At 36.7% G+C, this 21,540-nt stretch overlaps 1 protein-coding gene across 2 annotated transcripts; it reads left to right on the top strand.

The window, feature by feature from the left end:
- Nucleotides 1-5,991: 5,991 nt before the first annotated feature.
- LOC127640024 (E3 SUMO-protein ligase PIAS4-A) lies at nt 5,992-20,601 on the top strand. 2 transcript variants are annotated; one of them, XM_052122398.1, is made up of 12 exons: nt 5,995-6,034; nt 8,197-8,281; nt 9,566-9,947; nt 10,067-10,151; nt 10,976-11,017; nt 11,131-11,221; nt 11,475-11,603; nt 11,770-11,875; nt 15,473-15,546; nt 15,651-15,811; nt 15,896-16,047; nt 18,383-20,601. In XM_052122398.1, the coding sequence occupies exons 3-12, from the start codon at nt 9,569-9,571 to the stop codon at nt 18,649-18,651; spliced, it is 1,488 nt and encodes a 495-aa protein (XP_051978358.1). In that variant the 5' UTR covers nt 5,995-6,034; nt 8,197-8,281; nt 9,566-9,568; the 3' UTR covers nt 18,652-20,601. The 2 variants fall into 2 exon arrangements, with proteins under 2 accessions (XP_051978357.1, XP_051978358.1); XM_052122397.1 differs by lacking the exon at nt 8,197-8,281 and having other exon boundaries at nt 5,992-6,034.
- Nucleotides 20,602-21,540: the final 939 nt, after the last annotated feature.

Here is a 21,540-nt window from a genome sequence, read left to right as displayed (position 1 = left end):
GCAAAATGAAAAACCCACTATTACATATGAAAGACTTTCCAGAAGAGGAAAAAAAAATAGAGAGCGGTGGATTAAGACAGATGGGAGAAGATGCCAAATTTACTGTCACTCTCTCAGCGGCTGTAGTAGAAACCCCCTGACAGCTGGGGTCATTCGTTTTTTTTTTATTAATTCCAGGGTCATATAACACAAAGCATAATGTTACAAATTTACACTCAATATTTAAAAAATGTATCATATAAAAAACATGCGAGATAAATGCTGATAAGGCGGAAATGTGTCATCACTGTGAAAGGTCTATACTGATGACTATAAACTATTATAAACCAAGTTCAGATAAACTCTACTTGACAGTTTATTACACATGACATGTTTAATAACATTGCTTGTCATGAATCTGCAATTTAAGGAATTAGAGACTGTGTTTACAGTAAGTAGTACTCAATGCAACCATTTTTCCAGGCATTAAAACATTTGAGCATTTCCAACTAAATATTATTATACATTATTTGCTAACTTTAATAAGTGTTTAGGCCTTTTGATGATACTTTTACATTTTTGCAAATGGAACACAAGCAATTCCTTTAACATGAAATCTGAAATTGTGTAGTGTCTCATTATTGGGTTCAAGTGTCATTTTTCAGTTTAACATGTTTTAGTGGACAAGTGCACAAGCACAACCACTTGATGTAACTTTACATGACATTCTCATGTTGCGACAACATTGTTTAAGTTTATTATAGATATTTAAACTTAAATTAATGTAAAGAGTTTACCATAAAAGTGTCATGTTCTCTGTTGTCTTTTGTTTTTGTGCTTTTATGTTGAAATTTAGTTTATTTCCTGTTTGGTTTTTGTAGTCCTTTGTAGTTTCATTATATGATTGGTTCCCCCCTGATTATTTCTCATTCCCTAATTGTTTCCCCAAGTGTTCCTCATTCCCTTGTTTGTTCCTTTTGTGTATTTAAGCCCTTAGTTTTCTTGTTTGCTTTGTTAGTTCTTGCAGTTGTTATGCTCTGTGCTAGGTTTCCTTTGTTTTCTTTGTTTTCTTTGTCCTGAGTTTTCCTGGTTTTATTAATAAAAGCTGCATTTAGATCCGCATTCTCTGCCTGCCTTCATCACAAAAAGCCTTATGTGAACATGTGAAATAGTATTGGTTTTAGATTTTCTAAATTAAACTCACAAGCTGACATTGTGCTGGATTTTTTCTCCCTCCAGTCTTTATTTTATTTCCTGTGTCCAGCACACCTGCAACCAACCAGGTGTTTATTTATTTTTCCAAATGAATGCCCTAAAAGATTTGAAATGTGATTGGAACATCTTTATCAATTAGTTCATTATTGGTCATGAAAGTAGGGAATGGATTATAGGTAAAACTAAAATACTGGTAAAGCCACTGTTTTTTGGTTGTTTGCCTGTTGTTCACTTTACACTGGAGTGACCAATGATATTACAGGGACATGATGTAGTTCCTTCACTTAAGGTGGAAGAATTGGCACATAATGACACATGGGCTATGTAGGATATTTGGTATGTGACATTTAGAAGGGAACCATTAAATTGCCCTCATTCTCACCTATATTTGTAGGATATTTAGTGGTTGATGAATTTAGAAGGGAATTTAGAGTCTTGAAATATGTGAGCTATGAACTAAATTAAACTGTCCTTATTGTACATTATTAGGTAATGAAATGTATAATGGAATTAGTCATGTTCAACAACCATTATAAATAATATAAATGACTAAAAATAAATTCTCCACCATTAATCTCGTAATACACGTCTCGTTGTATCCACTCACAATTTCTACTGTAAGGAATTAGCTTTAATAAGTGAATTATGATTAATTAACTTATTGGAGTGATATTATTCTCATGGCTTATTGAAAATAATATCACACGTATTTAGGTACATCTTTGAAGTGAAATCTTTTAGAAACAGCGATGAGATTATTTATCAAAATATACCACAGTCATTCATCTTTGAATACAGACAAACTTTATTGCTATTCTAAACATAAATCTAATCCCCAAAGTATTTAGCAAATACACCAGTACTTTTAGCACAATATTGGAGATGTAGTACTTGCGTGTAGTGGCGTTTCCTTGTGTTCTTTGTGTTGCTTGGTTCTTGGCTCTTGGTCGAAAGTTAATTCCGCCGAAGTTTTGGACCTCTGTAGAGAGTTATTGTTTGTATGAATGATGAGGTTGGCTTTGAAGCGAGGCCTTCTCATGGACCATAGAGAGTGAGAGGCTTTCTCTGGACTTTGAGTCCCGAGCTCCCTTGGACCTCACCTGGCATGGACCTGGTTCCGACGAGATCCCGAGAAGACCACGAGGGAAGAGTCAGAGCAAAGTCTGAGCAGTCCGACGAGTAGAAGATGAAGCGCGTGAAGACAGAAGAGAAGAGAGACCGAAGAGAGAGTGTTCTTCCTGTTTGGAAACATTTGAACTGAAATTTGCCGCATCCCCTAAGGTGTCCTGCGCCAATCAGAAGTGACTTTTCAGACTCACATGGTCAACTGGGCTGTCTTTTCCAACATCTGATTTATGGTCCTTTCTTTCAGATTCTTACAAATCTCCTGCTCCAAAAATAGTGCATATTTAATCATGAACTTTTATATCTTGAGAATGGTACAAGAGACATGATATTCGTTGTCATCAGCTTCCTCCATGTAACTAAGCGAGCGTTTGCTTACTGCATACTGGTTAATTCCTTGGTTATACAACATGGATAAAACTTTACACACATTTTAAAGGGGTAAATCAGGCTATAATCATTAATTTGTCAGTATATTGTGTTTGTCCATGCGGTCTTGTATATTTTATAGGATTGATTCAGCAAAGTACTGTGACTTTGTGTAGAATGTTCCTGGATTAAGATGAAATGTCCTTATTAAGAAGCTGTTTGCGTGGTGATCTGATGAGCCTAAGTGTAGCAAACTGGTTTATATCGGATGGCAGAATCTTGTGTGTTCTGAGTCTCTTGGGAACTCCAAGAGTGTGTGTCCTGTCTTTTATTGCTTCGAACTTAGGGCCTCTTTGCAGAGAAGTTTTCAATTCATGTGGGATCTAGAGAAGTCTCTTTGTTAGCTTTATTGGGCAGATGTGCAACTCACTGGCACCAACGTCTTTCCAATTATGACGTTGTGGAATTCCAGGATTACAATTGGGTAAATCCTAGATTCAAATCATGTTGTTTCAATTCTTCTGCATGTATAATACTACAGCTACAACATATCAGTATGTCTCAGTTGAATATTTTGATTTTTACTTGTCTTTTAAATAACTATAAAAAAGCATACACATGAACATGCTCCTCCCCATATGTGCTACAGTATCTGCAGTCCCTGCAATGCAAAAGGACTCAATATTCAAACAGCTGCAGCCAGTTTCATGCACTGAGATTCACCATAGCAAAAGCAAAACAGTGATTTGTGTTTACCGTAAACATTTCTGAGAGCATCATGAATTATCACAGGTGTGCATGACTCATCCTGTGTCTACCTGTTCTTATGCATGCATTTTGGTGAATTTAGTGAAGTCGTCATTTTGCAATGCTAGCTCTTTTGGAAATCATTTACAGTATATGCTCTAAAAATGTGATGTTCATATGTTATTAACAGAGTAACTTCTTAAAAATGAACACATGAGTGTATTGCACTTAAAGGTGAGTCTGACCATGTATTACTCTTTTTGTATTTTTATTGTATTTAATAATTAGTTTGATTAATGGTCAATTCATTTGTATTCTCTTATTCATAGATAGTTGTATGTAACTGTTTCATATTTTCTATTCACATGCCTGGGATTACTCATTTGTTACACGTGCATCCAAAACAGTTCAAATTGAATTCAATTTATAACTGATGTTGACATGACAAGGCCTTGTCAGAAAGTTTAAACTAGTTTTAAAAGTTTAAAGATGCATTTGACAATAACATAAGACAAACAGCCAGCAAGTTAGCTACATATAGAGAGTCAGACAGACTGTCAGAAATATATAGAGATATTTAGGCCTTTTGTGGGTTTGTTTACATTAGAATGTTTGATTGTTGCAGTTTGAACGAGCATTCCGTTGGCCCATTTAAACATTCTATGGGACTTTACTGATATTTGATCGTATGCAGTGCAAAAACCGTAACTCCAGTCAGTTAGAAACGATGGGGCATTCTTTTCCAAAACAGTCTGAAGGTCTGTGCCTTGTTTGGTGGATTTAACTTGAAAGCTCGGGAGTAAGGGATAGATAGTTTTGAAAAAATTTGTAGAACAACATATGTTGGCTTCCACAAGCCAACATAATTGTACCACATTGTTTTTTAAGAACAAAACAAAAATTTTACTTTCATTTTTTTTTTTAATTATTATTACTGTAAAGTAGCATGCAAAGTAGCACTGACGTACAAACTCTCTCTATGAAATGATTACCATGGGAATGAGTTAACATGGATTTTGTGGCTAAACAGGTGGAATAGAACCACTGTCAACTTTTCCATATCAGTATCTGAACTTAGGGGTGAATTTTGTCATTTGTTTATTAAGGGGTTCATGATTTCTCACCAAACCTGACATCCTGAAATGTTACTGTTTGTTTCTTCATCAAAGTTTGGCCTCTAATGTATGGGGTGTCAGTATACAGATATAGATAAACTGGAGGATGAAACGTTATTAGCCTAAAATTTGCATAAAGTCTATAGACCTGATACTACCATCTTTTGGAAGTAGGTAAATGAGTAAATCTTGTTCCCACAAAGGGAATTTTCTTATTTCCCCTCACAAAACAAAGAACTTTACATATAATGTCAACAACAATGGAAACGTAGCAGCCTAGCCTTTGAGATTTGTCTGAATCCCTTAAAATGCATAAATCTGGCCACTTTCAATAACTGATTTAACAGCTGTGTTTAGGCAGTTGTAGGCATCAGAAAACGTAAAGCGTGTGAAGAGCGAGTTTTAGACATCAGCGCCTTCATGTGGCCAGAATAGGGAAAGCAGCATGAAGTTCCAGTAAAAGGCAAGTATTTGACATTTAGTTCACATAAAGTGAGAGGCGTATTTAATAACTTTCATCAAATATTTTGCTTGTTCTAAAAAAATAAAAATAAATCACAAATGAGATTAGTACGATTCCAGGAGATCAGAAATATAGGTCCATTATGAAATTACTCTAGTGTGTATGGTTTGGTTGTAATTATAACTTTGGTGTCTTAAAATAATTATATTACAGCAATGGTGTATTAACGTGTAAGGACGCATGTGTGTTTTCTGTTTTCTCATGTCTGATTAATTACATCGGCAAATTGTTCTCAAACGTTCTCTGCCTTCCCCTCCCCCACCACGTGCAATAAATAAATCATGGCATGGAGTTTCCTGAGGAACAGGGATTCAATCCCATGTGGATTTTACCGGTTTAAAACAGACTGGTTTTCTGGGCCGTAGCCCATGCCCAATATATTGTGCTTGACGACACATTATTAACTCGATTTCCTCAGGAATGTAATTGCTGAATCAGTACTCTTGTGTAATCACAGCAGGGTAGAAATTAGACAAAGCCACTGGTTCACTCGTCAATATTTTGGCTTTTTGCAACTCATGGAGTGGAGTTTTGGGCGCGGAATGGATCGGATGGAGTCACGATCTCGTCTTCCACTTCTCGCGAAAATCCCACCTCTCACATCGCATCTGAATACAAAATGCAGTGTGCTTTCGTTCTAATACCAGACTATTAAAACGGGTAAATCAGACTGTGAAGTTCTTGCGACGGTGGGTAGGTTTACAAGCACCAGAGGCCTATCAGGAAGGGTAGACCTCGCGGCAAGTACGCTTTTTCCGAGCGCACTGTCACTTTAAAAGCTCGCTTTCACGCCCCTTTGCTAGAAACCCCGCCTACTTCTGGACCGTCAGCTGTACTGATTGGACGCTAGCCGCGGTGGTTGAACGCCTTCTCGGCTTGTCATTGGCCCGCTACTGCCTTTCGCTTTAGGCTCTCGCGGGGCTGCTGTGCGAAGATGGCGGCCGAACTGGTAGAAGCTATGGTGAGTAGATAAGATTTTTCAATATAGTGAAAGTAAAAGTACCCCACCGAACCGAGAGAGTAAAAATTTTGTACTTTTAAAGATAACTTAAGCCTAATTTCACATTGTGTTATTTTATGCTCGGATATGACCAGTGGCAGTCTTTAAAGTGCGTTGGCAATTTGTGTATGTGTGTAAATGGCTGTTTCAAAACCTCGTGAGCTGCCTACCCACACAGCATTTTGAGTGTCAAAACCCCTTCGAACGTACACATGGAACGATCGGAGCGCGCCTCTGATGCCCAAAACTGTTTAGGCAGGCGGTTTACTAGGCTATAAGACGCAGCCAGTGTGTGTGTGTGTGTGTGTGTGTGCGCGCGCGCGCGCGCCGGGGCAAGGGGCACAGCAGGCTAGCTGGTTAGCCTATGAAAATGAATGATTTGTATGCACAATGGCATGCACAGTGGGCGCCAAAACAACAAAACGGTGTCTGTCCCATATCTTCATGCAGCATGTACCTGTCTACTGTAAAAGCATAGTCATGCACTATACGTGATCTGACTATCAGTAAAGCACGATATAACAGCTATAATAGCATAACACAGTATGCAACCAGTGCGCAGTGGTACATTTTAGTATATAGTGTGTAGTCTCATGCACCATTGATATAAGTGCCTTGACAGTATACATAATTTTGATTGTTGCCTTGTAGCCTGCATTGACCTGTCATAGATAGATAGATAGTATGTTGGGTGCTCATACTATAGGGACAATCTTTTTGAACAACCTGACGTTAAGTGTCCTACCCAAGGACACAATGGTGATAGCTCTTGAATTTGTAACGGGATCTGAACCTACAAACTTTTGGTTACAAGCCTAGATCTTAAAGGGATAGTTCACTCTAAAAATTTAAAATTATCTAATTTTCTCGCCATCATGCCATACCAGATGTGTATGACTTTCTTTCCTCTGCTAAACACAATGGAAGGTTTTTAGAAGAATATCTTAGCTCTGTAGGTCAGTTCAATGGAAGTGAATGGTGGCCAGAACTTTGAAGCTAAAAGAAAGCACATAAAAGCAGAATAAAAGCTATCTGTACCACTCCAGTGGTTTAATATATTTCTTCAGGAGCGATATTATAAGTGTGGGTGAGAAACAGATTAATATTTAAGTACATTTTTACTATTAATGTCCACTTTCACTTCCATATTCTTTTGTTCGGTTTGTGTTCTTCATGCACATCATCACCTACTGGGCAGGAAGTAGAATTTATAGTAAAAAAGGACTTAAATATTTATTTTCTTCTCAACCACACCTATCATATCACTTCTGAAGTCATGGATTTAACCACTGGAATTGTATCGATTACTTTTATGTACTTTTTGGTGCTTCAAAGTTCTGGTTACCATTCACTTGTATTGTCTCAGCTCTGTATTTCCATACATTCTTCTGAAAATCTTTGTTCAGCAGAAGAATGTCATACACATCTGGGATGGTATGAAGGTGAGTAAATGATGAAAGAATTTACATTTTTGGGTTAAAGGTGCTATTTGTAAAATTGACAACAAGCGTTTGAAATGGGTACTGCAGTCCAAATTCAAAATATGGGAGAGTTGTCTGCCCCGCCCCAGACTCTTAAGCTCATGCTGGTTACCAGAATGTGGACACGCAACTATGGCTACCCCAACTTTTTGAAAGTTGGCTTTACAACAGTTGTGAAGGAGAACATCTCTCTGGCAAAGAACCTGCTTCATCCGTGCATTCTCTAACGGTCAGGTATTTCGTTATCCAGGAAAATACATCATGTTTGTGAATACATTTGTTTTGTTCCCTCCTTATATATATATATATAAGGTGAATATTCTTGCTTTAGTGATTTTGCATTGAAAATTAAATTAATTTATTTAAAAAAACAAAATATTTAATAACAAATTGCTCTCCATACGAGACGAAAAAGCAATTATGAACGTAATAATGAAATGATAAAAGAATAATAAATATATACACCTTTCCATTTAACATTAGGCAAGTATCCTTCTAAACATGCAGGTGGAAAATTACTTACACAAATGAAGACATAAAAACTAAAAATAATTATAATGATGATAATAATCACTGAAATATTAATCATGGTTTGAGGTGAACGGGTTTGTATTATTTTATATAGTTTGTATTATTTTACAGGCTGCAGAGTTGCGATTACAATGAACTGCTCTGTGGAAATAAAGTGAACTGAACTCAAAACACCTCCTGAGCTGAAGTGTCTGAGGTCAGTTGCTGCACTCATAGACGATAATGTTCTTGCAACAAAAATTAAAATCGGAAGACAGAAACAAAGAAAGCGTGAGAACCTTTTTGATGCGTGTGTTCCATGAGACTGCACGCCTCCGTACAAACAGTGTGTCATGTGCGCATAGACTCTTTTCTATCATCTGTTCTTAATAATATAATAAAATGTGTTTATTCAAGCACGTGTCTGTGTGTCTACGGGCAAGTCATTTGTAATATTAATTTGATACATTAATGGGAAAACGAGCCAAATATTCGTTTGGATCGTCAAATGCATCAGCTATTGGTGATCACTCTGACCATCATTGATCCCAAGATCATCGTCTGTCAGCAAAAACCTAAAGCGCATTTCTCTGTATAAATTAACAAAATGTTCCGACAGACTCTTGCTGGTTTTTCCGACACATTCAGGATCATTGCTGCTTTAGTTGGTGTGGCTGCAGCTCGCTTTTTGTGCGCTTGTAAAAAATTTCACATTACATTGCGCTTGTAAATTTTTAAGGCTCATTATTACGGTTTAGTATTTCTCTGTAATGTAGAACAGTGTTAGCAATGTTACTTATAACATTCTTTCTCTGCCCTGAAACCATTTTTTGATGCCCCACAAATATATATTTAAGTAATTAAATTAATATCATAAACGTGCGACTAGTCGACTAATGGTTTAAATTAATGCTTACTGGTCGACTAGGAAAATCTTTGGTCGAGGTCAGCCCATGCCTTTGACCCATACTTAACCGGAACAACCGATGAGCTTTACACTGTAAGTTAATCAGCTACTATATACGTTTACAATGTTTTTATTATTTAAAAATGATAAACCAGCTTGTGTGGATTTTTGTGTGATCCAGTTCGTTTACTGGCTACCTGGCGGTGTAGAAATACTATTGGTGAGTGGGCAGTGGGCGGGATCACAGGCCAAAACATGAACAGAAATTCCGGCCCGGAATGGAAACTTCAAAGTAGAATATACTGGCTGTAGCATTGTTATCGTAGAAGCCAGTATTTCAACTTAGCATTTCCTTATTCTCTAATGACATATTATGGTCATTTTATGATTTAATACAGTAAACATATTACGTTTAGTACCTTTTAACTTTCCCTTTAACCAATTTGTAGCACCACCCCACTAATTAAGAACTGAATTAAACAACATGGCATAATACCAAACCATGGGAAAGATCTTTACACAAAGATTGTGCAATGACTATCCTTTTATTTCGTTTTTTTGCTTGTTTCTCATTCTCTTCAACTGTCTCCCCAGAACATGGTGAAGAGTTTCCGGGTGTCCGACCTGCAGACGCTGCTGGCCTCTATGGGCCGCAGTAAAAGCGGGTTGAAGCAAGACTTAGTGGGACGAGCTCTTAGGCTTGTGCAAACGGAGTACAGTCCAGAGCTCCTAAAGAATGTCCGACAGCTCTATGAGACGCGCTTCCCGAAAGCATCAGCCTGGCTTGCTGCTCGACGTCCTGATGCTGTAACTGTAACATACCCTGCCCTCAACTCCTCGCCCAGAGGCACAGCCCAGGGCACAGACTACCTCAACGGCATACCTAAACCAGCACCACCACCTGTAGCAGAAGTCAAACTGGTGCCACTGCCATTCTACCACAACCTAGAAACACTGCTGCCACCCACAGAACTAAGTTAGTCCCTTTACAAATACATCATCATTAATAAACAATAGTGCAATTATAAAAGGTGTGTCTAGGAGATGAGGAAGAGAAAGTCTGTTAGCTAACTTGGGTTTTGTTGCTCTTTTCAGTCGCTCAGAACAGTGAAAAGCTGCAAGAAAGTCAGCGTGTTTTTGAATTAACACCTAGCCAAGTGGAACAGATTCGGAATTCAAGGTAAGGAGCACATGTTAAGTCTTGCTAACTGGTAGCTTTTTTTACTCCTAAGACAGAACAATTCAATTTATGTAATGCTTTGCATGCTCAGTATGAGAAGGTAATGAACTTATAAACACGCTGTCTGCAAATAATCTGAATTATTGTACTGTATTTGAACATTGGGCTGTTGATTTAATGTATTAATTTAGTGACTAATTATATTAAAAAGAATTAACACAATTAGTCATTCCTCTAACCCATACTTAATTTCTGTATAAGGAATGTTCTTTCTGTCGGAGGAATTTAAGTATGACATTTTAATTTTTGCATGTCTGTGGCAGTAGGGGGCCATCAGCACAACTCAACAGAGCAGGCAGACCAAAAATGTAAAATAGCACAGATGGAATTAAGACAATAATAGATATGTTCAATGATAATGAATAAAAGAGACAATTTTGACTTGCTGTGAAACGTTTTTTTTTTTTTGTATTGTCTAAATGCTTAACTTGTCTGCTGCCACAATATATTTTATCATAACATTTATATACATTTATAGCCTGTATACTAATATGTTAATATATACTATTACAATGAGGAAGTCTTTCTCAGAAAATATTGATAAGCAGTTAAGATTAAGCAGCACATCATGAAATTAATATGATTTACAGTTTATAGATTATTGACAGCCCTAATTAAAAATGGCAATATTGCTTAATAAATACTGATTGTTATTTTTGAGTACTATGAAGGATGTATCAATACTTCTGCTCTGTCTTAAAATTAATATAAATATATCTTTTTATTTATTCATTGCATTTCATTTTGTGCTTGTGCATGCACAGTGAACTTCGCCCAGGGATGAAATCTGTTCAGGTTGTTCTCAGGTACGTTGGTTTATCACTCTCCTAAATCAGGTTTGTAAAGCATCAAGATGCTCTCAAAGGTGTCAAAGCTCTTTTCTGTGTTATAATTTTCTTTCTATTTTATCGTCTCACAGAATCTGCTACACAGACTCTATCGGTGTTCAGGAGGACCAGTATCCTCCCAATATTGCTGTGAAAGTGAATCAGTCCTACTGTCATGTACCGGTAAGTGTTGAGAATTGGTTTTAAGCTGAAAGAAGAGATTTTGATGGTTTCATCACATGTAAATCGAAAACAACTTATTTTTGCCATTTTCTCAGCATGCCAAAAGCAATATATAAAGTCAACCTTACTTTAAAATTATTAGTTTTAAATTTGTGCATGTATATATTGTGTTGTTAAATAGCTTTAGTCTTTCCTCTTTACAAACAATGTTGCTGTAAATAAAATTTTGTTTGTTCAATGTCTTTCTGTTCAGGGTTACTACCCCTCCAACAAACCAGGTGTTGAGCCACGTCGACCCTGTCGACCGGTCAATGTAACACCCTGGTTACACCTCTCTTCAGTCACTAACAGAGTCACCATCACATGGGGCAACTTTGGGAAGGTATACAGGTTTACTAATGTTCCTGATGCAGTATTGCTCAGTTGACCGAGTTGTTTTTCTTTCAATACATCTAAGCTATATCCATATTTTTGATATTTAATGATGATAAATACTTGATAGATGTGGAATGAATGTGTTCTTAATGACTGCTGTGTTTTGAATATAGAGGTACTCTGTGGCAGTTTACCTGGTGAGGGTCTTCACGTCTGCAGAGCTCTTCAACCAACTGAAGCACTGCTCCGTTGAGAGTGCTGAGCGTTGTCGGGAACGCAGTAAGTTTTTTGCCTTTTACATTTATGTATTTAGCAGACACTTTGACCCAAAGTGTGTGTATATATATATATATATATATATATAATCATTTTGTCTTTCTTGGGAATCAAACCAAAGACCTTGGACACTACCTTGGTACCCTGCTCTACCTGTTGGGCTACAGGAACCTTTGGCCTAGACTTAGCCTTAAATTCACAGCAAACTTTGGCAGGATTTAACTACTTTTATGGAGTTGTATTGTTATATTGTTTAAACTAATATTCAGTATTGTTTAAATCTGAAGTATGTAACTTTTTCTGTGAAAATCAGTGTTGGGGTAATGCCTTTACAAGTGACGTGTGTTACAAATAAATGTTAATCAGATTACTTTTTTGAGTATAGAGTAAATATTTTTTATTTTAGACTATAATATCAGAGTTACTTTTAAATAAAGTAACTTTTTGTTTTTGTACACCTTTACGTTCCCTGCGTTGCGAGAAATCAGGAGTAAAATTGTACAAACTTTGGGGAGGAGACATAGTGCATGATTGGGATTGTTGTTCTATAGAGTGTGAGGCCAGAGACTATTCAGTAGAGATAAGTCACTTCTATTTAAATAAATGGGAGAAATTGGAATGCCCATCCAAGAAGCTCTAGCACCCAACAGTCAATGGATGTAGTAAGGAAGTCCCACCTTTCCAGGTAAAAGAACCAATCACCTTTTAGATACAGACATTGCCTGTCAATCAACTTGCTAACACGGATGTGCATTAATTATACAAGCGGGGAAAATTGCGTGTTTTAGTGTTATATGAGGTTAACATTTGGTTGAGTGAAACACGATTAATTCATTTACTGCATTAAAAAATCAGTAAATGTGTTTAGGCAGAGTTATTATAAGGCCAGTCTTCCATTGGCAATGAGTTAAGATACAGGGGGAAATACTCGCTCAATTCACTGATGTATGCAGCCAAACTGCTCCATGTTACAGCTTCCCATATCTGTGAGAATAGGATGAGAAAAGACTCTGGATCAGTTGCTCCGAGCAACATTCTACAACGATTGTGTATGAAGAGAAAATGTTTTAGTTTCTAAAAATATTCTACATTTTTGTTTTATAATAAACAAGTAGTTTGATTTCATGAAATTTTGGTAACGATTCCATTCAAGTTGAATCAACATGTGCCTTTTGAAGTTGTATGCGATCAACCAGTGTTGTCTGTACGCACCGTGGATCAACTCAAAACAAGCGTATACTGAGATGACTTAAGTTTCTTTTATTATCCGACTCATTCCTTGAACATGTTAGGCTGGCATTCTCCACTGACTTTTGAAAAAGATCTTAAGTTGACTCTGACATTGTCGATGGGCAGCACATGATGACATACATGATGCAGGTGGTGATATGATGCAGGTTCAAGTGTTGGACTTTGCTACTTTAGGAAAGACAGCGTTTATTCTTCATTATTCATATTGGCTGCCATGTTGATGGAAAAACAAATCATGCAAACGCAAAAATAATGCAAAGTAACGCTTTCTATAAAAATTCAGTTTTTTATTAAGTTACTTTTTAAGGAGTACATTTAAAAGTAACGCTACCCAACACTGGTTATAATATTTTCTTCTAGTTTCGACTAGGCACCAAGTCGATACTAAAATAAAAAAAGATTTAACGATACTAGTGTTTCTGTAGTACCAAGCACCAACTCAATCTGGTACCAGCGTGCAGTATGACTGCTTTAAAATGCTCATTTTGAGTATGTGCTCTGTTACTCGTAACACTGAAATAGACAGTTAATGAAATTGAAATCGTGACTTATTCTAGTGTGATTTATTAAACCGCTAAAGGCTACAATCTTTGCGTGGAAGAGATGCATATTTTGAATTTATAATTCCGACCACTCAAACATATTTCGAATTATTCATGACATGTATCAGATGACAGAGCTGAGCACTAATATACTATGAACCACGCAGCACAAGTAAACTATATATAAATCGCAGCATTTGCGCTTTAATCTGAATTCAACTTTATTTATAAAGCATTTAAAACAACAGTTAATCAAAGTGCTTCAAAGTAATACAATTTAAAACATAACATTTAAAAAGGACCACATACACAAACACCAATAATCTAAAATACAAACACTCCAAAACTGTGTCCGACTCAAAGACAAGTGATAAGATGAGACGTGACTTAAAAGTGTCTCAAATTTTTTATCTGGAAAGTGAAGATTCAGGCAAAAAATACAGGTTAAAATAAAAGCACGTTTCAAAATATAAGCTAGAGCCCTGAAATTTAAGAAGTTGTGACCGAATTATATTACAACTGTATAGTAAAATTTAATATTTACTGTAATGACAATAATAATAAGAGCAAAAAGGAAAACATGATTTGGTAAAGAATAAAACAGATGTCAGTAGGGCACTACTTAAAAACGTTTAAACAATGCATTCTTGATTGAGAAACACGAAGGAAACATGGATTTCTTTTAATTTATTATTTACATTGAAATGTAACTTTTTAAATAGGCTTAACAGGTGTGTTCAATAGCACATTGTCATATTAGCCTATTTATGCTGTGGTATCAAAATTGGTATCGAGAACCATGTAATTTCACTGGTATCGGTACCGACTACTGAAATTTTGGTACCGTGACCATAGCACTTATATCCCACCTTAATATGCAGATACAACTAAAAGAAAGCCATTGATTGGTTAATTGTCTCTAAAACTGTAAGTGCTGACTTTCTGTGGCACTATGAAAATGGGTTTGTTTGTTTTGAGGGACCCGCTTTGACCCACCCCATCAACGTTACTCAACCAATGCCATGAGTTTGTGGTGGGACTGTCTTTTTATTTGACCAATGGCAGACAGGGGCATATTCAGAAAACTGTTTTGAAAAATGTTTTGTTGGTGCTAGTGGTGCAGACATTACACAATTTAGCTTTAAACTAGTAATTTTTCTGTTGTCGTTGAAAGTGAAATGCTGCATGAATCGACAAAATTGCCGAAAGCAGAATATTTTTGATGTTTAAAAAATGGCTATGTGGAGTAGGATTTTGTATCAATAAGATTTCAGTGCAACATGACAGAAATAGTAATGAAGCGACAAACAAAATCTCTTGTATGTCATTTGTCATGGTTGCGGCTGGTTAGTACACTCTCAATGAGCTTGTTTACATGCACACTAATACACTGATAACTACCAACAATCCGCTTATTCTGAAAATCTGACAACGTAAGAAAACACGGTTTCATGAGATTTTAAATCATGGGATTATTCTCTGACGTCAAAACGTAAACGGTCATGTGCACAACTAGTATTAACAATGCTGGAAAAGGTGTTTACATGTAACGTAAAATCGGTTTTGCATAAGTAGTTTATGACCTTATCCCAATAGAGGAAAGCCTTTTACAAAACCTTACATGTTGATGGCTTATTAAGCATAGTCGGTGTATGTAAGTACATGTAAACAAGCTCATTAACATGGAAGAGATGTGTTTAAGACACCGTGTTTGATCTTTGAGTCAACAAAGAGTCGTTATGTCTGCATTTATGCTCAACTTCATTATTTTTTTTTAAACAAATTTGTTTTGTTTTTTTGTACACAGTTCAGGACAAGCTGCGCTTTGATCCTGAAAGTGAGATTGCCACTACAGGACTGCGAGTGTCCCTCATTTGCCCTGTAGGTGTCATGTTTACATCTTTTATTGGACTTTTAAAAGTTTAACCACTCTGTAACAAATGGAACAACCATTAGTAGATCTAATACATTTCTCTCTAATCCAGCTGGTGAAGATGAGGCTGGGAGTGCCATGTCGGGTCCTCACTTGTGCCCACCTGCAGTGTTTCGATGCAGTCTTCTTCCTGCAAATGAATGAAAAGAAACCCACATGGACCTGCCCTGTATGTGACAAACCTGCTCCTTTTGAGCTTCTTACTATTGATGGGTAAGCACCCTTTTGAATGATACTCATGGTTTCTCAATGGTCCTGGCGATGATGCTCACAAAACATGACCTGTTTCTCATCCAGGTTGCTATCAGAGATCCTTAAAGAGACACCAGAGGATGTGGAGGAGATTGAATATTTGACTGATGGCTCATGGAGGCCAATCAGGGACGACAAAGAGAAGGAAAGAGAGCGAGAAAACAGCAGCTCGCCTGACTATCCAGTGGTGGATATATGTAAGAAGACTTGTACTTTTAAAATAATGTTCGAGGTTTAATACCTTTAGCTCACTCAATCGAAAGCATTTGTAACAATTAGGGATGGGACGATATGTTGAATTTAGATATACTGCGAATGAACCATATTGAGGCAAAACTCGACATTTCGAAATTTGAAACATTGTTAGCTGTCCATGTGATCATAAATGAAATGACCCATCAAACATCATAATCTCTATCGCTTGATTTTACCCCTACTGCGTTTTCTTTCTACACTGTTTACAGGGTTCACACAAGGTCCTTGAAGTGTTTAAAGTGCTTGAACTTAACTTTTAGAAATGTAAGTACTGGAATACCTGGGAAAATGCCTTGTTTTGTTGAAAAGTGCTTGAAATTAAGACGGACCATTTCTTCTGTGTAATGTGTATCCATCAAAGATGACATTCACACACTCTCGTTGAATAATGTCTTTTAACATCCTTCCTGTTCTTTACAGTCAGATTAAAAGGTCAAAATAAATATACATTTTAATCACAAATAGCACGGATGCACTAAAAAAAATGAGACTGAGATTTAAACTCTTAAAGTGACGGTATCATTATAGTGCTTGTTATACAAATGAATGTAAACTTAATGTTATTACTTGTAAATTGTACACATTATTTCAGCTCATATCATTATTATATATACCATTTCAAGATATATTAATTCATAGAATGTAAAATGTGATTATAATAATCACGACAAACAAATTATTAGAAAATAAATGTACACTTACACATACTTTTTCGTCCTATCCCTTGTAACAATGTTGATTACCACAGAAAAGTATTTAAATTGTTTATTGTTTATTTAAACAAAATTATGGAAACAGTTCATCACATACAACGAATGTGAATGGGGACAGACCATGAATATTAAAATCCAAAAGTATAGCCACAAAATGTAAACATTATGTATGTTAAAGGAATAGTTCACCCAAAAATGAAAATTCTCTCATGATATACTCACCCTCCTGGCATCCCAGATGTGTAAGACTGTCTTCTGCAGAACACAAATGAAGATTTTTAGAAGAATATTTCAGCTGTGTAGGTCCTCACAATACATGTGAATGGTTGCTAAAATTTTGAAGCTCCAAAATCCACAAAGGCAGCATAAAAGTAATTCATAAGACAACAGTGGTTAAATCTATGTGTTCAGACATGATATGATGTGTGAGCGATATGCATGCAAATAACCACAAACAGGAAAAAGTGAAAGAAAAAGAACTTCAATATTGATCTGTTTCTCACCTACACCTATCATATCGGCTTCAGAAGATTCTAACCATCAGCGTCGTCTGGAGTACTTTTAGGTTGCCTTTTATGGGTATTTTGGAGCTTCAAAATTCTGGCACCCATTCACTTACATTGTATGGACCTACAGAGCTGAGATAACTTATTTTTCGGAATATGAGTCGCATTTGTTTTTTCATAATCTGAAAGGTCCTGCGACTTGTAGACCGAAGCAACTGATGTCAGCTTGTCAAACACAAGCACACCTAAAGAGATGAAAACATATAGACTGGGAGACATAATATCTGAAACAAATATTCTGAATTTAAAGTTGCCAATTCAGAATATTTTGCCTTTACAAAGGACTTTTTGCAACCAGTTTAAATATTTTGTCCATCATAACATTATTGTTCTAACAAACTCTAAACCGCTGTCAAACGCAACTCCTCACATACCCACAAAATTATGTTTCATCACACTCATAGTAAAACTTTCAGTCAGTGAAGCGAATAATTAATACATTGCAAAGAGTGTTAGAAATATTGAAACATGCACCCTCTGTCAGTGTGACTTATACAGATGTGACTTTATTTATGGAAAATATTGTATTCTAAAAATCTTTGTTCGAGTTCTCCAAAAGAAAGAAAGTCATACACATCTGGGGTGGCATGAGGGTGAGTAAATGATGAGAAAATTATCATTTTTTGGTGAACTATTCCTTTAACAGGATCGTAGTGTGATAAATTCTCTGTTCTACATGGTTTTGCGTTTTTTTTAATGATCTAGGGACGAGTCGTTCATATTTTGTGGTAATCATCATTATGCCACAAATGCTGTCAATTGACTTTTACTTGAATTGAACCCGGAACACTCCTTTTAGTAATTTAACAGATTCTGGATAGAATTATCATTAACAAATTGAAATGGTACTTTGTTAAACATCGCACGTTTATCATTTGTAATGTGACATATTTCTGAGTGAAACGGGCCATTCAGCTGTAATTAATTTACTTAATGACTTGATTTTAATAATCAGGATTTGATTATTTGGATAATAAAACTCTTAACACTTGTCCAAGGTGTTCCTGAGGCGAACGGACACTCCCCAGCACACAGTGGCTCAAACCAGACCGGGAAGTCTGGATCGGGTGGCTCGTTGGCAGGAACCGGCGGGACCAGCGGCGGGTCAGGAGCTGCGGCAGTGGTGGACCTGACTCTGGACGACTCATCAGATGAGGAAGCGGGGGGAGGGGCTGAGGACAGTGAGGACACAGACGACAGCCAGGACAGCCCAACCCCAAAGAGGGGCAGATACGATTATGACAAAGACTTGGTCACTGCGTATTGAGACTGGACAGGACACTTGGACTTCTTGGGGGGGGGTTAGATGGGATCTGAGCCTTGGAATTTTCAAGAATTGTGTCCCCATGTCCTCTCCTGATAGCATACATACATCCTCTTGACACCCGTGGGATATCCATAGATGCCCCGTAAAGCCATTCACACCATCTTAATACTGTATTTTCCCTTTAAAGACCATGGAAAAGGAACACCATCATCAATTCTCAGTCTCTGATCTTCTGTATCAATAAGCTTTTACCATCTTAGCCATTTAAGCTCTTTACCATTTTCAATTTTATGAGGATCTGTTCCAGACTCTCCTTCAGGTTTCACAAAATATTGCAGAATCAAAACAAAAATCACATATGAGTCAAGCCACAAAAATGTTCATTCCTACAGTAGAGATGATACAACCTCCCAGAATTCAGTTTTTTTTTTTTAGGTGTTTCCTGTTAGTTCTCGGATGTCAACATAAGATTTTTGTTTCATTATGATTTGGAGACACACTGAAAAATTTCCATCTCCTCATGTCCCTTTTTTGTTTTAATTTATCCACAGATGTTGACAACCTACCTCAATCTAAAAGCAGATTACACCAGAGGATTATAGAAAGGGGGATGAATTCTTAAGCATGGTTTTTTTTTTTTTTCATACAAAAAGCAACACTGGAGAAGATCAAGCATTGCTCATTGCTTTGTAGTTGCCTCATAAGGCATCATATTAAAAACAGTTCTGTCTTGAGCAGTGAGTTTCCAGTCAAGTCTGTGACAGCAGCGGTTAACAGTGACACTCAGTGGCATACTATGCATACCGGTTTGAGCCCTAGGCCTTGACTAAATGTGCGCTTGTCACTAATCAGCACTCAAGAGGGAATGACATTTTGACAGTGATGGTCCTTTTGAGGTGCAAGTAAATATTGTACAATAGATAATGTATTATATCTGATGATTTCATAGAACATTGCAGGTCTCATGTCAATGTCATTTTATTCCTTTCAGTTTGTATTGCTCATTAAAGGCTGCTAAAGTGAGCCTGAAGTTACAGCATGAGAAATTCTGCACAAGAAAGGCAAAGGTAGTCTTGATGAATCAGGGCGAAGAGAGGACATTTTTTTCCCTCTTCTATATGTGACTGTAGTTAATATTAGGTTTATTTAGCACAGGATCTTATGTTGGCAAAATACCAAATTGTTATGTTGGCAAAATACCATAAATCCTGACATTCCCTGTACTCAGAAACCGAAGTAATTTGCAATATTTTCAGTTCATTTGGTCCTGCTGTTTGCCTTTTTTATTTTTTTTCTCTCTTTTAAGACCGATGGCTGATTTACGTAAGGTCTTGTAGGCTTTGGTGTTCATGACAGGTGTGATTCTTAAAGATACGTTCTTTCATTTTTGAGTATTTATTGGTTTTGCTTCTTTTTATTTGAATAGTGTTTGTTATTTTTGCATTGAGGCATTTGCCAGCAATTTTCCACTTTTCTAAGATTCCTTTCTAGGTGCTGAGATGTTTTGGTTTGAAGCTGGTTTCTGTCGTTGGCGCTTTCATTATGATGGCGGATATGCTGTGTCCTCTCTCAGCCTGCTGTTGTCCAAGCACATTCGGCCATTTGTGACAGTCTGAACACAAGCAGCTTAGGCAGGACTATGCAGACTTGATCTAAACTTCTTCATGGAAAAAATAAAAACTTGTGCTTCATAACCAAACACAAATGGCACATCCAGGTGGCTGATAAGTTACGGAGGACTCTGGGATTACGGGTTAGTTCTACCTATCTTTACATTTTTTTCTCAGTCACATGATGCTCAATTCAGGATCAACCAGAATATTGTGTAGAATATTACCTTTACCATCAGGTTGTAAATGAAGCAATCTTGGCTGCTCGGATCTATACATTTAGAGGGATTTTGTTTTGACGGCATGCAAAATGATTCGGATGTATTGTTGAATAATGAAACCCCCCAGGTTTCAGACAAAACCACTGCACGATGCTCACAACTAGTGGCAAAGGTTTTTCCAACTAATCCTGAATTCTGACTTGAAAACTTAGTACTGTATCCTATCTGTGCTTTGGAATGTCTCGGAAATAAATTGCCATGGAGGTAGTCAAATTGCTTGTAACTTTAGGTTTGTGTTTTGAGTCGACACGGTCTTCCACTTTCTCTTCATATAATACCCAACTTTTGTATCTTTTTATTTTAAAGAGTAATCTGTGCTACAGTTGACCATTTAATATAATAAGGTCCAGATATAGTACGTACCCCTAAATTTGACCACACTTTTATGATTTTTTACATTTAAGGTAAGGCATTTATTAAATAGACTTCCACCTTTAGATGCATAGATAAGTCTATTAGAAAGATTTAGCTAAAATGTAAGCTTGCTGACAAAAGTTAAATGGATGGCGATTGACAACAAAATGTATTTCCAGCTTTGCTGTGTAAATCTAAATGGCCTCTGTGCAGCCCGGTGAGGTTGAAGTGTAATGGTTTTTTGACATAAAGAGGTTCTTTGGGAATGGAGGCATACCCTCTTGTTACAGTGCTTAAGACAGCATGAACAGCGGCTTGCAGTTCTTTATGTAAATGTTTTGTTTGTGTCTTTTTATATGTTCATATTAAAATCCAATAAAATGAATAATATTTTATCAAGTTTTGAATTTCCTCCAGTTGCTGCAACAGGTGGGCACAAATACATTGTTTTTGGTTAATTCAAGCCCTGCGTATGGAAAATGTTAATTCCTTGATGAGGGACTTTACAGTAGGCGTGAGTCCCTGTCTGAAATGATTTCATAAGCTGTAAAAATTCTTAACACTTGTCAATAATGTGTGCAATTAAACTGATTTGAAATAAATCTAGAATTTGTCTTTCCAGTGATTTTAAGTAGTGGATTTAT

Source organism: Xyrauchen texanus, chromosome 48, assembly GCF_025860055.1.
Source record: "Xyrauchen texanus isolate HMW12.3.18 chromosome 48, RBS_HiC_50CHRs, whole genome shotgun sequence".
In the NCBI taxonomy this organism is placed as follows: domain Eukaryota; kingdom Metazoa; phylum Chordata; class Actinopteri; order Cypriniformes; family Catostomidae; genus Xyrauchen; species Xyrauchen texanus.
The sequence above is the reverse complement of the archived record's forward strand: the minus strand, read 5'-3'. Positions and strand labels throughout refer to the sequence as shown.